The sequence below is a fragment of the Heterocephalus glaber genome, unplaced genomic scaffold (genome assembly GCF_053883595.1).
Source record: "Heterocephalus glaber isolate CG9 unplaced genomic scaffold, H.glaber_assembly_v1.0 deba00000122, whole genome shotgun sequence".
NCBI classification, from domain to species: Eukaryota; Metazoa; Chordata; class Mammalia; order Rodentia; family Bathyergidae; genus Heterocephalus; species Heterocephalus glaber.
The window spans coordinates 76,740,758-76,755,034 of record NW_028258138.1 but is presented as its reverse complement, the minus strand read 5'-3'; the positions used below and the strand labels follow the sequence as shown (position 1 = coordinate 76,755,034).

Genomic DNA, 14,277 nt, shown 5'->3' with positions numbered 1-14,277 from the left:
ATTGGGGTCTATTCCCTTCCTGTGGTGTCCTGACTCAGTCCTTTGGGGCTCAGGGCTCCAAACAAAACAGCAAGTGCTAGAGCCCTTTTGTTCCCTGTTGAAATCTCTCAAAGTGGTTACCTGTGGCAACATGGGTCCAGGTGGGAAGGCCAAGGTTACATTGGGAAGGAGGATGGAAATCGGGGTAGGGACATAGGGAAGAGGCACCATGCTGACATGCTGCTCTTCTAGCAGTAGCTGCTGCAACTTCAAGAACCAGACAGGGGTGAGGATTAAAACCAGGGGGAAAAAGGCAGGTTGGGGTTCAAGGCCAAAATTAAGCTCTGGTTAGGTGTGAAGGGCCATGAGTAGTGTTGGTTTTAGCCATGAGGCCAGGGCTGGCCAGGAGACAGGAAGTATAAGATTCACTGACAGGGCAGAAACACTGAGCACCACTTATCTTTTTTTTCTGTTGATTGAAGTTGTCAATTATGACCCCAACAAAGAGATTCAGTGTGAAGAAGCCACCAAAAATGATGAAGATGACAAAGTACAAGTACATGTACACGTTGTCCTCCCACTTGGGCTGACTGTTGACCTGTGGAATTTGGGAGCGGGGAGGGCATCTTAGTTTAGTTTTACCCTATAGCCAACTCTCAGCACAGGTTATTTATCCCAGGAAGTAGGACTGAGGGAGTGAGAGAGAATAAGCAGGAAGAGAAGAAAAGCAAAGGAAGGGGGTGCAGTTAAGCAGGCCATTGTTGTGGACAACTGGGGCCATCCTGTTTCGGCCCTCTGAGGACTGTGTAGACTACACCTCAGAAAACCCTAGGGATGAGGAAGCTGAAATATTCACATACAAACTTCCAAAACTTATCAGAGAGGGTGGCCCTGGGGACATCAAATCCCCTGACCTTGGGGGACACTGCTAAGTAAGCTCTGAAGGACTAACAAAAGTTTTCAGACAGAGACTCAGAAATGCAGTTTGGAAGTGAAGTCAGAGGTGAGCTGCGGGGACATAGGGCAGGGCCTCAGCAGAGTCTGCAGTGGCAGGAGAGGGTCCTTCCCCCCAGCACCTCCCCAGTCTGGCTTTCATTATACAGCTCCTGCTAGTCCAGGAAGAGGCCTCCCAGGAACTGGCCTTTAAGGGTCATCTGCTGCTCTCCTCTGTGGTGAGCAGTTGAAGGTCTTGAGAAGCCTAAGGAGCATGCACAGAAGGGGAATGGGCTGGGCGGGCTTAAACACCCAACAGAGGCCAACTGGACACTGCTGCAGGGATGGAGGGTGTGAGGCTCCGGATGGATGCCTCTCCTGGCACCAAAGCCAGCTCCACTTCATTACAAATACAGATTGGGATGGGCAGGGCACATGGAGGGGAAAGCTATAGGCTCAGTGGGCCAAGACTCACTTCTCGGGAATCGACAGCTGCATACATAATGTCCATCCAGCCTTTAAAGGTTGCCTGGAAACAAGGAGCAGAGGCCACTCAGTGTCTGCCCTTCCATCGATCCTGGACCCTTCTCAGGCCATGGTGGCCTGGTGAGAGAGCAGGGCATTCAGCTAAGGGGGCTTGAGGAGAAAAGGGCTTGGGAAGAAAGGAGAAAGAGTCCTGACTAATCTCACATGGTGATTTAAAGTAATCCACATGTGGCTATTCCAGAATAGAGTGGCACTAAAAACATGGAAACTTCCAGGATATGGTATGGACTGGCTGCCTATATGCCTGACTATAGTGCCAACAGCTTCAAGGCTGCTCTGTGCCCTGGATTAAGGCCCCATCTCAGGGCTGCCATTTTCTCAACCACTTTCCCACCTCACCCATATGATTTAAGAATGGTATATATATACTTGGAAGATGGGGAAGTTGGGAGTAGAAAACCTCCACATTCCTTTCTATAGTCTTAGCATTCTCTAGGTCTTTGTTATGCCCTTTAGCATAATGAAAGGCACAAAAGAAGTCTCAGGTCTTGCGCCCCTAAGCCTGCTATAGCACTTGGTGGGCTGTTTTGATTCATGTATTTGTCTGTTTTAATCACAAGAGCCTCAGTGCTTGGAACCAGTTCCAACTGTGTCTCCTAGGACTAAGCATGTGCCTGACATGACAGAACTACTCAGGGATTTTTGTTGATTGAACATGTGAAGAGAGGGTGAAATGCAAGAACTCATGGGTTACTACATTACAGATGTGTAATTAATTGTGTCAACACTTATATGAATTGAGGACTGAATGAATGGGATGAAGGCAAGAGACTGTAAATAAGGATCAAAATGTATAATTGATATTGTATAATAGGAAGAAAAGGTCTAAAGGAGTAGGGGAAGCGGGAGGGGTAGGGGAAAGGAAAGAAGGGAAAAAATATGAGAAGAGGAAAAAAATGGAAACAAAGTCTTTGTAAATAGGGAAGGGAAGGCAGGGGAATGGGGAAAAAATAAGAACCAAGACACATAATGTAAAGGTACAAGATCCCAATGATGAATGTAAATGTATTTTATACCTAAAATGTACCAATAGATTTAATGGAAAAAAAGTCCCAGATTAATTAAAAAAAAAAGAGAAAGAGATGGGATAAGAAAGTGTGAATGAGTTTGATTGTCATTTATCACCAACATTCTCTGTCATTGCAATCAATTTAATTGGATATAACTTATCACCATCTAGGAGATGATGTGAAGGAGTACACGGAACATGTGGATCTGCCATGTCTATTTTGTACAGGTGGTGTGTTCTAAGTCATCACTTGATACAGTCCCATGGAGGCCCAGCCTTTAACCCAGACTTGTCTAATTGTACCACTATAAGAGCACATTCATTAGTAAGGTCACCTAATGGTGTCGTCTGTAGGAATAGAGAATGACTTCAGATCACACTTAGTACTACCCTTTGCAACATCTTCTAGAAGACCCTAAACTATCCACTTACTGACCAAAGTAAGAGAAATAGTTCATCTCATGATTGACTCACCACCTGAAGAAGTGCGAGGTAACCCATCATAACATTATCAAAGTTGACTTTCACATTGACCCAGAAGAAGCTGCCAGTATAGTTTTGATTCTCACATTCAGTCATGTTATTCACAACTGTCCAGTTCACAAGATCAAATTCTCCATTGGTGTGGTTGATGCACCTCCCAAACTTCCCCGCAAAGAGGTTCACGCCCATGATGCTGAAGATGAGCCAGAAGATGATGCAGACAAGGAGGACATTCACGATGGATGGGATGGCACCTACCAGGGCATCCACCACCACCTGATGGGAAACAAAAAAGGACTGGCAACCCCAGAGTGCTGGATCTTGATTCTTTTTGTACTCACTCAGGCTGCTTCAGGAGCCAGTGGCTTTTGGAAGCAGCAAGGTAAGAAGGTTAGTGCAATCATTCAGACTCAGAAGACTCAGAGACCTTGGGTACTTGAAGATGGGTAGACTTTCTTCCCTAAACTTCACCAAGGGCAGGTTTTAGTGTCTTTCCTCAGAATGGAGGAGATGGGTGAGTGTACAAGTACATATATTCACTTAGGGGTCTGAGTGTGTGTATTGGACTTGCAAATACAGGCTTTTAGGGCTTCACTTTATTCCCTTTAATTTTATATTTTACAAAATACAGTGTAAATAAAGTATGCTGTGGTCAAGCATCAGTGAAATCTAAATCCATATTCATAAATGTACTCATTTGTAAATCAGCAAGTAAGAACTTGAATACAAAATAAAATACATTTCAGTCTTTAGCTTCTCACATTTCTAAAGGGGCAAGTTAATTGTAAAACTCCACTTTTGTTTTCAAAACTATGATGACCGTTTTGAGTCAACAGTGGAGGAAGGGCAAGGTGGAGGGTGGTAATGGATAAGAAAAGAGGTGGGTGGAAGAGAAAATTCCACAGCGCCACAGGTTGGAGAGAAGAGGCATCTCAGTGAGTGGTGGCTGAGGTGTTGATATGAAGATGGCACTGCATTTGAATGTGGCATTAGAGAAAAGACTCATTTGCCATGGAAAGATGGAGAACTTGTGATGTTTTAGAGATCTTGGCAATAAGATTAAGAGGCAGAGTTCGGAGACAGATAACAGGTGTTGTGGAGTCTTGAATCAGGATCATTTCATGAAGAGAGACTGGTCTGAGTCCCGATGGATGTGCTATTTATGGGAAGCTTTAAGGGAAGGTTCTCACAAAGAGTTGTGTAGGGGAACCGGGAGGGTTGGGAGGTGCAGCACTACCAAAGTTGGAGCAGACAGGAAGACACAGAGCTGACTTTTGCAAGGTAGGGCCTAGACTTTGGGGTCAGTGGTAAAGAGGACATAAAAGGGTAAGAATTACCAAATGTTGTAGATCAGATATTTTTGAAATAGGACTTACCCGCATGCCTTCGAATCGAGACAGAGCCCTTAGGGGCCGCAGGGCGCGGAGGGTCCGAAGGGCTTTGATGGACTCCATATCAGAATATTTCAGGATCTTCGCTATGAGGCTTATCAGTGAGATCTGAGTGCAGGCAGAGAACAAAAGTATCACATCAGGGTCCAGAAAGGCAGCCTAGAGGAAGGAGACAGGAAATCTCTTCCCAGCCTCCCATCCCCTGCTCTTAGCCATTGTCCTGGCTCCCACCTTATTCTGAACTCTAGCAGAAGTCAGAAAGAGTTTAGTTCCTTCTCTTTTAGGGAAAATTTTAGTAATCACTTACTTAAGCCTCTGGGCAAAAAACAAAACTCATTTTCCTACATTGCCACCCTTGTCGATGTAGGTGGCCAAGTTTCTTTCACTCTAGTGGCGGTCCAATAATCTTAAAATTTTGATTGACTTTCAGAGACTTGGAGAGACAATGTCTCCATATATGGCCTCTGCTGAAAATCTATTTTGAGAAATATAAAGTTAGTCTTGTATTTGCTCAGAAAAATGGGATGAAAAGAATCCTGTTTAGGGTGGGTCTAGGTCTCTCCTGATCCTGATTTTGTGACCTGCTCATCTAGGATACTTTTGTCCTTTGCAAAATGAAGGGGTCAGACAAAATAAAAATGAGTCCACAATTCTTGCAGCTCTGCAGTTGTCAACAAGAGTGAGTGGTAGTGGTCCCTGGGATCCAGCTTCCGTAGCCAGCTGAGAGGGGATGACTGAGTCATGAGCCCCTGCTGATCTGTTAGTTTTTATGTAAGTGATGGGCTGAGGACTGTGAAGGACACAAACTGACATGGGAAAACGGTCACCTCTTCTAGGATCACTGAAGGGGCTGGGGAGACACTTCACATAGGCTTGAGCCTGATGGGGGCTGTGACTGAATCCTGTGAGAGCCCAGCTGCACCACGGATAGTGGGCTGAATTCAGGCTCAGCTTATTCTGGCAGCTATGTGGGAATGTATGCCAGAACTTTAGAAAGCAAGGGCACTTGGGTGCTTGAGCTTCACACAATATCAAGTCCCTGAACGGGTGGTTAATTCTACCAGGATCAAGAGCTGGAATGGAAAGGACCCTTTCCTTCATTCACACAAGGTTCCAGACACCAGCAAGTGTCACCTGATTGGCTGAGGGCCAGGATCTTTGGGGCCAGTTCCATGCCTGTTCCCTACTGCTCATCCTCCTGGAAAGCCTGCTTATGTGCAAAATTTGCAGCTTGGGAAGACAGGAACTGGGGCTTCTCCAGCAAAGCCCACCCCCATATGCAGCTCTAGTCCTGCTACTCAGGCCATGAGCCTCCAGGCCCCAATACTGTATCCCTCCCACACATACCTTACCATAAAGCAGACTGTGATGATGTCTCTCTCATACTTCCAACCTTCTCTGGTACTCTTATCATTCTCAGAATGAGCTCTAGACTGCTTAGCCTGTACTGTATGGCTACAATGTTCATTTCTATAAATATTTCATCTGTGTATTCTACCCTAACCAAATTGTTCTCTGAATACCCTGGGGTTCATGCCTTTGCTCAAGGTCACTTTTTTTTTTTTATTAGGATTGGCTTCCCCAGTCTTCTTGTACCTTTTTGCTCCTGCTCATTTCTAGGTCCTATACCTAATAACATCTCCTATATGAAGCTTTCCCAGACACCTCATCCCCTGAAAGAAGGCTTAAGGCTGTGCCCCCAAGATATTAACAGTCCCCAGCAGAACCCAACACAGCCTCTCTTTATATATTTATTTCCCTTGTGTGTGTCCAGTAAAGACTAAAGTGTAAATTGGAAATAGGGAGCATTTATTCCTTGTGCTGTCTCTCCCACAGCACCTCATAAGACAATATTGTATTCAGTTTTAAGCAAACATTTGATAAATAAAAGTTAGAAGCGTGTTGGGATGGATGAAAGAAAGGAAAGAAGAAAGGAAGAAGCTGAAGAATGATAGGATAGATGGACTAGTTTGCAAATATTGATGGGCTAGATCAATTATGGATGGAAGAAAATAAAAGAAGGGAAAAAGTATGGAAGCAGGGACTAGTAGATGGATGGATGGGATAGATGGATCAGAGAAGAATGGATGGTTGAGTAAAATGACTGAAAAATGAATGGAAAAATGGAAGTTGGATAGAATAGATGAATCAAAGAATTTAGTGAATTTTTAGAAGGTTGAATGGATGGAAGGAAGCAAAGAAGATAAATGGACAGGTGAATGGAATAAAGGAAGGGCAGATGCATGGATTAAGAAAGAATAGAAAGATGAAAATGAATGGATAGAAGGATGAAGGAATAGAAGGATGCTTGGATGAAAGATATCTGAGTGGGTGAATAGGTTAGAGGACTGCATAATGATCATCCCTTCATTCCATCCATCCTCCTGCTGAGCCTTCCAACCACCCGTTCTTCCTTCCATATGGCTCCTTCATCTACCCAACTGTTCACTTTTCCCTCTTCCCATATATTTACCTATCTTTACTTCCTCTGCCTGCCCTTCTCTATCAGTCCTTTCCTTTCAGCCATCCATTCCCATTCCTCTTTTCCTTTTCCCCGATGCCTATCCATACATCCTAAACACACACACACACACACACACACACACACACACACACACCCCTTGAATTGTAACTTGTTCTGCAAGATGAACAAACATATCTGGGGATTTAGCTCAGTGGTTCCACCACCTGCCTCTCAAGCACAAGGTCCCAGGTTCGATCCCCGCTACCAAAAAAAAAAAAAAAAAAAAGATAAACATTTCTAATAAGTTTTAATTTGATAAATGAGTGATGCCTTGGAATACAATTAATATGTGATGGCAAATGTCACATGATCATAACTGAGCCAGTGATGCCTCTGTCTCTCTCTCTCTCTCTCTCTTGCTCTGCAAGATTGTGTGTGAATGTCTCCCAACAGCAAGAGGTTATGGAGGAGATCTTGTCTGGAGAGAAGGAAGAGAAAAAGGTGGAAGAATCCCTCACTTCAAATGAGATTAGGGAGATGCATAAAAAGTGGGAAACAGTGCAAAATTTTGTAGAAAAGCACCACCCAAATAAAGCTGTACAGTGAGCAATGAATCTGTTTAATGATACTGTAATCTGACATTTCCATGAAATACTCAAAAGGAAGCCAAAGCAAGTGTCATTGGATAAGTTCCTTGTTAAAGTTGCATGAAACAAAAGACTTCTCTGAACCAAAAGATAGCAGTGATTTCCTTAGTGATAGTGAAAGTCATCCTGCATAGTAACTCCCCTCTCTTATCTCCCTCATACCAGCCACAAAGGTTTTCAAAGACACATGAAAGTTAATTTGTTTATTTTTATTTATATTTTTTATTTTATTATTTTGTATATGTACTGTAATCATTTTAAATGAACATTTTTGGATTGTAGAGCAAATCATCTGAGTTTCCATTATTTTTTATGGGTAAATTTTCTTTGATATACAAGTGCTTTGGATTACAAGTATGTTTCCAGGATGAATTATGCTTGCAAATCAAGGTTTTACATCATATATATCTATATCTGAAGTGGGGAGCCAGACTAAAACATTTCCCTTTCATTTATGAATAATTGCTTTATATGCATAAAATTATTATCTGTGACTCAGATTTCAGGCCTCCCAGCTAATCCCTGTGGTACAGTGGCCTGAGGCTGCTAGTGCACTGGCATCAGGAAAGCAGAGAACTGCATGCACAGGCCTGTTGTGGAGGTCTTGCCAGCACAGGAGGCCGGACAGAATGTTCTGTACTGGACTCCGTCCAGCTTCAGTAGTGAGCACCAAGTACAGACACATTTCCTGCCACCTCCAATGAGTGGACCTTGGTGCTGGCGGCTGTTGGGAGGCAGAGACACACATAGAACATTCCTCGTTCCACAGGAACCCTCAGCTAAGCAGCAGTGAGCAAATAACTCATGTTGCCATGTTGCAAAGCCAGGTGGGCAGTGGCCTGAAGAAAGATGGGGCGATGTGACAGTTAGGCTGAGGACTCACAGACGAATGTGTGGGAGGTGCAGGGTAAATTCCTTAATGCAGGGCTATGGTCACAGGTTACTGTGCATCAGAACTCTTCAGCTCCAGCTCATCACCTCTCTGGTGGGACCCTCTGCCCCTTTCTGAGCCACTAGGGAGGAGCCAGTTTTCTCAGCTCAGTGCTTATTAACCATAACAGCCCCTTGGAAATGCCTAGGAGCTTTTACAAAATATTCACGCCCTGACTCCACCCAAGACTGGGAAGATCAGAATCTCCCGCATAGTGACATTTGCTCGATGTATGTTTAAGAGCTCCCCAGGTGATTCTAAAGTGTAGCCAGGGCTGGAGACACAGCCAGCAGGTGGGAGGTTCTCTGCTCACAGGCCACAGCTCCTCAAAGTCCAGAGCTCTGGCAACAGATGCAAGGTTATCAGACCCCAGACAGCCTCCCTGTCATCTTGCTTTGTAAAAATGCAGAAGACGCTAGTGGTCTTTCTGGGCGGAGGCCCAAGAACTGAAGCCACTGCTATGCCAGAATCATGTTCTGTCTGAGCTGACCACTCACAGTGTGCAGAGTACTCTAGACTCCTTACAGAGTGCTCACAGTACTCAGTAGCCTGTGAGAGCCATAGCCATTAGAGGTGAGGACCCCAGAGCCCCTGTGCCCACAAACCACTCACATTCACAATGAGGAAGTCCAGCCAGCACCAGGCATTGGTGAAGTATTTTTTGAAGCCATAGGCCACCCACTTGAGCAGCATCTCAAACACAAAGATGAAGGTGAACACCCTGTCAGCGTACTCCAGCAGGGCCTTCACTGTGGGCTTCTGGTCCAGGTAACAGTCTTCAAAGGCCTAGAGGGAAGGGAGCAGAATGCCAGGTTGCTGGACCCATAGCATGGAGTCCAGACCAAGAGGGCAAGACCAGCCTGCCCACAGGCCCGAGGAGCAGCTTTGGCAGCTGGCTTGCCCAAGTCATTTGCTTTTCTCTGCTTCTGGGCTGGTGGGTAGAGGAGGCACTGTGAGATACAAACTGAGACTTCCTCACCCAACAGGGACACACAGTCTGCTGATATTTTGCAGGATTGCTGAATGCAAGTGAGAAAGGGAACCTCGAATTGGATTTTGGAAGTGAACCAAAGGGATACGAACTGCGACTTGCTTTAAAAATAAAAGCATCAAAGGATGTTCACAGGCAGTTCACAAAGAAATGAAAGTAAGATTTGCCAACAAACCTCTGAGAAAAAATGTTTCATCTCGCTGGTAATCAAGGAAATTTAAATTAGAAGAATGCAGGTTTTAATTTTTTTTCTTTACAGACTGTGAAGATGAAAAAGAATGGTGGGACAATGCTAGGTGTGGGGTGTTTCACTCTCATAGGTGACTGGTGGGAGTGAGAACTAGGTCAGTCTTTGGGAAATGAAATGATTCCAAGGCTTGAGAGAGTTGGTGATTCGAGGGGCATAGTGGTGCACGCCTATAGTCCTGGCACTCAGGAGCTGAGGCAGGAGGATCACCACCAGTTTGAGGCCAGCCTGGACTATGTAGTGAGTTCAAAGCTAGCCTGAACTACATAGCGAGAGCCCATGAAAAGCCTTATTCCAAGGCTACTGGGCAAGAGTACCCCCATTCTCCCACTGAGGTGACTGACAGGGATTCTTTGCCTGGCTGAGGGAACCAGGTCCACCTTAGAGCCAGGTCCACCTTTGGAATTGCTTTGCAGATTAGATTCCCACCCCTTGGGGCAGGCCTGGCCAGTGACATGTGAGTTTACAAGGCTACCCCCTTGGTCTTCAGGTGCGAGAATTCTGTGGTGCCCTTTGTATTTCAAGGCTCCCTGTGGCGCCCGCTGAGGCTCCCTTCTCTGTCCCACCTGCTCCCTCACAGGCTTCAACACAGCCTACCCCAGCAAGTCGCTGGCACAAGAGACCTCACCGTAGGACCTGCATCTCCGGCCAAAGCTAAAATGCTCAAGCACTCTGATCTCCATTACAGCAAATGCGAGGAGAGTCGCGCATGTTCAGTGTAAATATGGGGGTTGTTTGAATGAACTGTGGCATGTTCCTAGAATGGACTTTGTTGCAGCCATTAAGTGAGATAGTATGAAAATTCTTCCTGGGAAAATTTACTGAAGAGAAGTTACAGAATGCATAGAGGTGGCTTTACTTTTGTAATATTTGTATATTCTATGCATGAGAAAGATGGGAAGGAGGTAGCCCAAATGTTTTCAAAGTGAGCTTCTCTTTGAGTGATAGAAAAATGGGTGATTTTTTTCTTTTGCCTTTTTCTATAATTTCCAAGTTGATTTTTTTCATTTTGCATTTTACTCTGTCAGATGAAAATTCATGTTATTTTTTAAAAGCACTCAAAGTAAAAGCATAAAGAAGACTAAATTTGGCACAAGCCTGTTTGGTCTCCTGGGGAAGGAGATGGGGAGTGAGAGGAAGCTGATGGGGTGGGCGGTCGGGGCAGAGCAGCTGTCTCAGGATCTGTGCTTCCTCCAGGGAGCAGAGAGCAGGAGCCAGAACAGGAAGGTGGGGCTGGGGGTGTGAAGAGAGATGTGAGGGAGGGAGCGTGGAGAAGAGAGACTTGGACAGTGTGTCCACAAAGAAGGCAACTGGTCAACAGCATCTGGGGTTATGTGTTACTGGGCACTGGACCCAGGGCCTTTGCACTGAGCTACATCCCAGCCTTAACTTCTAGTGTTTATTTTGAGACAGGGTCTCCCTAAATTACCAAGTTGCCTGGGCTGGTCTTGGACTTGCAATCCTCCTGCTTCAGCTTCTCAGAGTGATGGGATTACAGTGTGCACCAACTTGCCTGGTCTGGGGTTATCATGTTTATCCAGGAGCACGGGAAAGAGAAAGGAAGGTGTGGAGAAAGCTCTGCCTCCCCCTTCTCCTGCAGTTTGGCCTCTGCACTTCTGCACCTGGGAGGACAGTTGGCACCTTGTCCCATCATGATGGGCACCTTTCACGCTGCTCCCCACTTCTGCACAAAATGGCAGGCCAGCCCTGCCCCTGAGACTTCTTCCTGGCTTTGGGTCTCACTGCCCTAGTTTTCCTCCCACGCCTCAGGTCATGCTTTGTCCCTTACCTGTGCTGTCCCCAAGTCTAAGGCCACATGCTGAGCAGATCTGGCACCTTTCTGGGGAAATCTGACATTTAAGTCAGTGCCCAGATATTTCAGTAGACTGTTTTTATTTTTTCCAGCACCAGGGATCAAACTCAGGACCTTACTCTTGCCAAGGCAGGTGAGGCACCACTGAACCACATCCCTGGCTAGGTCGTTTTTAGTGAGTAAATGGCACAGGAGGAGCAAGACAAGTGAAAACAGTTGGAGCTGTGAATCAGGAAAGTGGGGCTCTAGTTCCAGCACTAGAATGAACTTACTGGGACCCTGGGTGGTTCTTTTTATGTCTTTGCACTTTGATTGCCTCACTTGTAAAATAGGGACATCTAGGGCTGACAAGTCCCTTCCTGTGTCTATGTCTACCTTGTTCTACTGGGATGAACACTCAAGTTTGCAGAGTGAGCTTGAGTCCGGGTATAGCATCTTCCTTCCCTGGCCTACAGAGCCCAGCATTCAGCCAGGGAATTAGTGAGTGATTCCAAACCCTGAGTTTCTATTTCCTGAGATCATTCCGAGTGTGATTCATGGATGCCAGCATTAGCCTCCACGGTGAGTATGTTGGTTCTCAAGTCCTACCACCGATCTTCCAGATCAGAAGCTGCAGTGTAGAAAGCTCTCCAGGTGATTCCAATTTAAGAATTGGCTGCTGTTAAGTTTCCCGTGAGCACTGAAGGAGTAACGGCAGCATTTCCAAGTGCTTTGAAAAGATACAGCAAGATGACTAGACCTTCAGAGAAGGCCTGTGTGTTTGCAAGGTCCGAGGATGGAAAGCCAGGGGATTTAGGATTGAAGTGATGTTTGCTACTACAGAGTTGCATGGCCTTGAACAAGCCCCCTAGCCCACAAGTGGGATGCATACTCTAAATGCTGGCAATGCTTGCCGCCAGGTTGAGCAGGCAGTGGCACTGGCAGCTCAAACACCTCCATGCCCTGCCGTTAGGAGGAGCAATGGACTGCAGCTCTCCTTCCAGCGCTAGTCTGGGCCTTCTCTGTGGCTGGCCCAGTGGTGCACCTCCAGGCCTTTCAGTGGCAGGAAGTCCCATCTGGAGGGCTCAGTGCTGGGCCCTTCCCCTTACCAGAGACCCACTGCTGAGCAGGATCATGAAGATGATAAAGCTCTCAAACCAGCTGTGCTCCACGATGCGATAGCAGGTCTTACGCAACTGCCAGCCCATGGCCCATGGAAACTTGGTAGTATTCACTTTGCAGCAGGGACAGTGGCGAAGGCAGCCTGTGGGGAGAGGTGACCGAGGGGGGAGTGATATCCTATTGTCATCATTTCTGCTCCCACCACCCTGGGAAACAACTCTGCTAGGAAACCCACTTGCCACCCTTTGGAAAAGGATTCTTTCCTGGAATAGGACAGGAGGGGCCTTTACAGGGGGCCTTCAGTTCAGCCCATCCGCTTCCCTCTCCAGTACCCCAGCCACTGAAGCTGGACGAGCCCTGAGGCAGGGCTGCTGGTGTCTGAGGGGCTATGCCCTGAGCCTGTGTGGAACTGATGGCCACCACATGGCTGGTCCAGCCCAGCCCAGCCAAGGTCAGGTAGAACTAGAAACTCAGTGAATTGGTGCCCCCACCCTGCCATAACCCATGATTACCTTCCGAGTATTTGAAGGATTTGTTTACTCATTTATTGTACAAATATTGTGGACATAATGTGCCCTGGTGTTCTGAACACTGAGGGAAAAGATGGATAAGATATAGGTTCTGTCTTTAAGGAAACATTGAGGGAAATAGATATGTTGAGACCTTTCTCTGTGTCTTAAGTCATGAGTTCAAGGTGAGTGGGGTGTGGTGGTGCACACCTGTAATTTCTGCACTCTTGGAAATGGAGGCAGGAGAATTATTTGTTCAAGTGCAGGCTGGGCAACTTAGTGAGGGCCTGCCTCAAAATAAAAAAGAGCTGGGACGTGGTTCAGTGTGAAGGCCCTGGATTTATTCCCCAGTACTGGGGTGGGGGTGAGAGGGAGGGAGAGGGAGAGGGAGAGGGAGAGGGAGAGAGAGAGAGAGAGAGAGAGAGAGAGAGAGAGAGAGAGAGAGAGAGAGAGAGAGAGAGAGACAGACAGACAGAGAAAGAGAGTGAGAGAAAGTTAACAGTGACATTGACGGTAGGTAACCCTTTTCCCCTTTTAACCTCAAGAGGGCCAACTTGTAATTCTGTGAGGTTTCCTGAGGGTGACAAGCAAGGGTCAGCATCTGTCTTCTGTGTCCACCCAATATGGCATAAGGTGCTATGAGTCGTAGTATTTGTGTCTGAGGCTAGCAGGGCCCCATTTGTCTGCCTCCTACGGACCCCAGGGCAGGGCCCTGGCCACGAGATGCCTAGAGAAGTGATGGGCCAGATTCTGTCCCTAGTTAGCATCAGCCTGAGGAGGCCTGCAGCTACTACCATTTACCTTCTGTGAAGCAGTCATCGGGTTCTTCCAGGTCATCTGCCAGCTCCGGGATCTTCCTCAGGATCTCCTCAGGATCTGGGCAGTCCACCGTGCTGCCCTCAGAGGAGCTTGTATCATCCACCCCCTGCAGGACAGAGGCCGCTGGGCAGTGAACCAGCACGTGATCACTGCAGGTCCGACAGGCTGAGATCCTCAAGGCACAGGATAAGCCCTGGAGGGCTCTGGTCCTATGCAGGGGCTGCCCTGGCATCCTCAGAGCTCAGGCCTGGGCACTGATGCTCCCCATGGAGCACCCAGGCCTAGCTGAGCCAGGCTGCAAACCTCTAGGCCCTGATGGAGTGCTGGTGATGGCCCGAGACACCATAATTACACTCATAAAGATTCTCAGCTTTCACTGGCCTTAAATATTTAATCAGGGAGCAAAGCTGCAGG

General features: G+C 46.7%; 1 protein-coding gene across 4 annotated transcripts in view; it reads right to left on the bottom strand.

Annotated features, from left to right (window-relative positions):
- Nucleotides 1-14,277, bottom strand: part of Scn10a (sodium voltage-gated channel alpha subunit 10) — a 98,952-nt gene that overhangs the window by 18,196 nt on the left and 66,479 nt on the right. For 3 of the 4 annotated variants that reach the window (XM_087216497.1, XM_087216494.1, XM_087216489.1), the window contains 7 exons: nt 13,846-13,969; nt 12,523-12,677; nt 8,996-9,169; nt 4,327-4,449; nt 2,942-3,226; nt 1,388-1,441; nt 436-577 (listed from right to left, as the gene is read on the bottom strand). In XM_087216497.1, coding sequence (XP_087072623.1) covers nt 436-577; nt 1,388-1,441; nt 2,942-3,226; nt 4,327-4,449; nt 8,996-9,169; nt 12,523-12,677; nt 13,846-13,969 — 1,057 coding nt within the window. The remainder of the gene's footprint in view (nt 1-435; nt 578-1,387; nt 1,442-2,941; nt 3,227-4,326; nt 4,450-8,995; nt 9,170-12,522; nt 12,678-13,845; nt 13,970-14,277) is intronic. The other variant, XM_087216487.1, reaches the window with a different exon arrangement.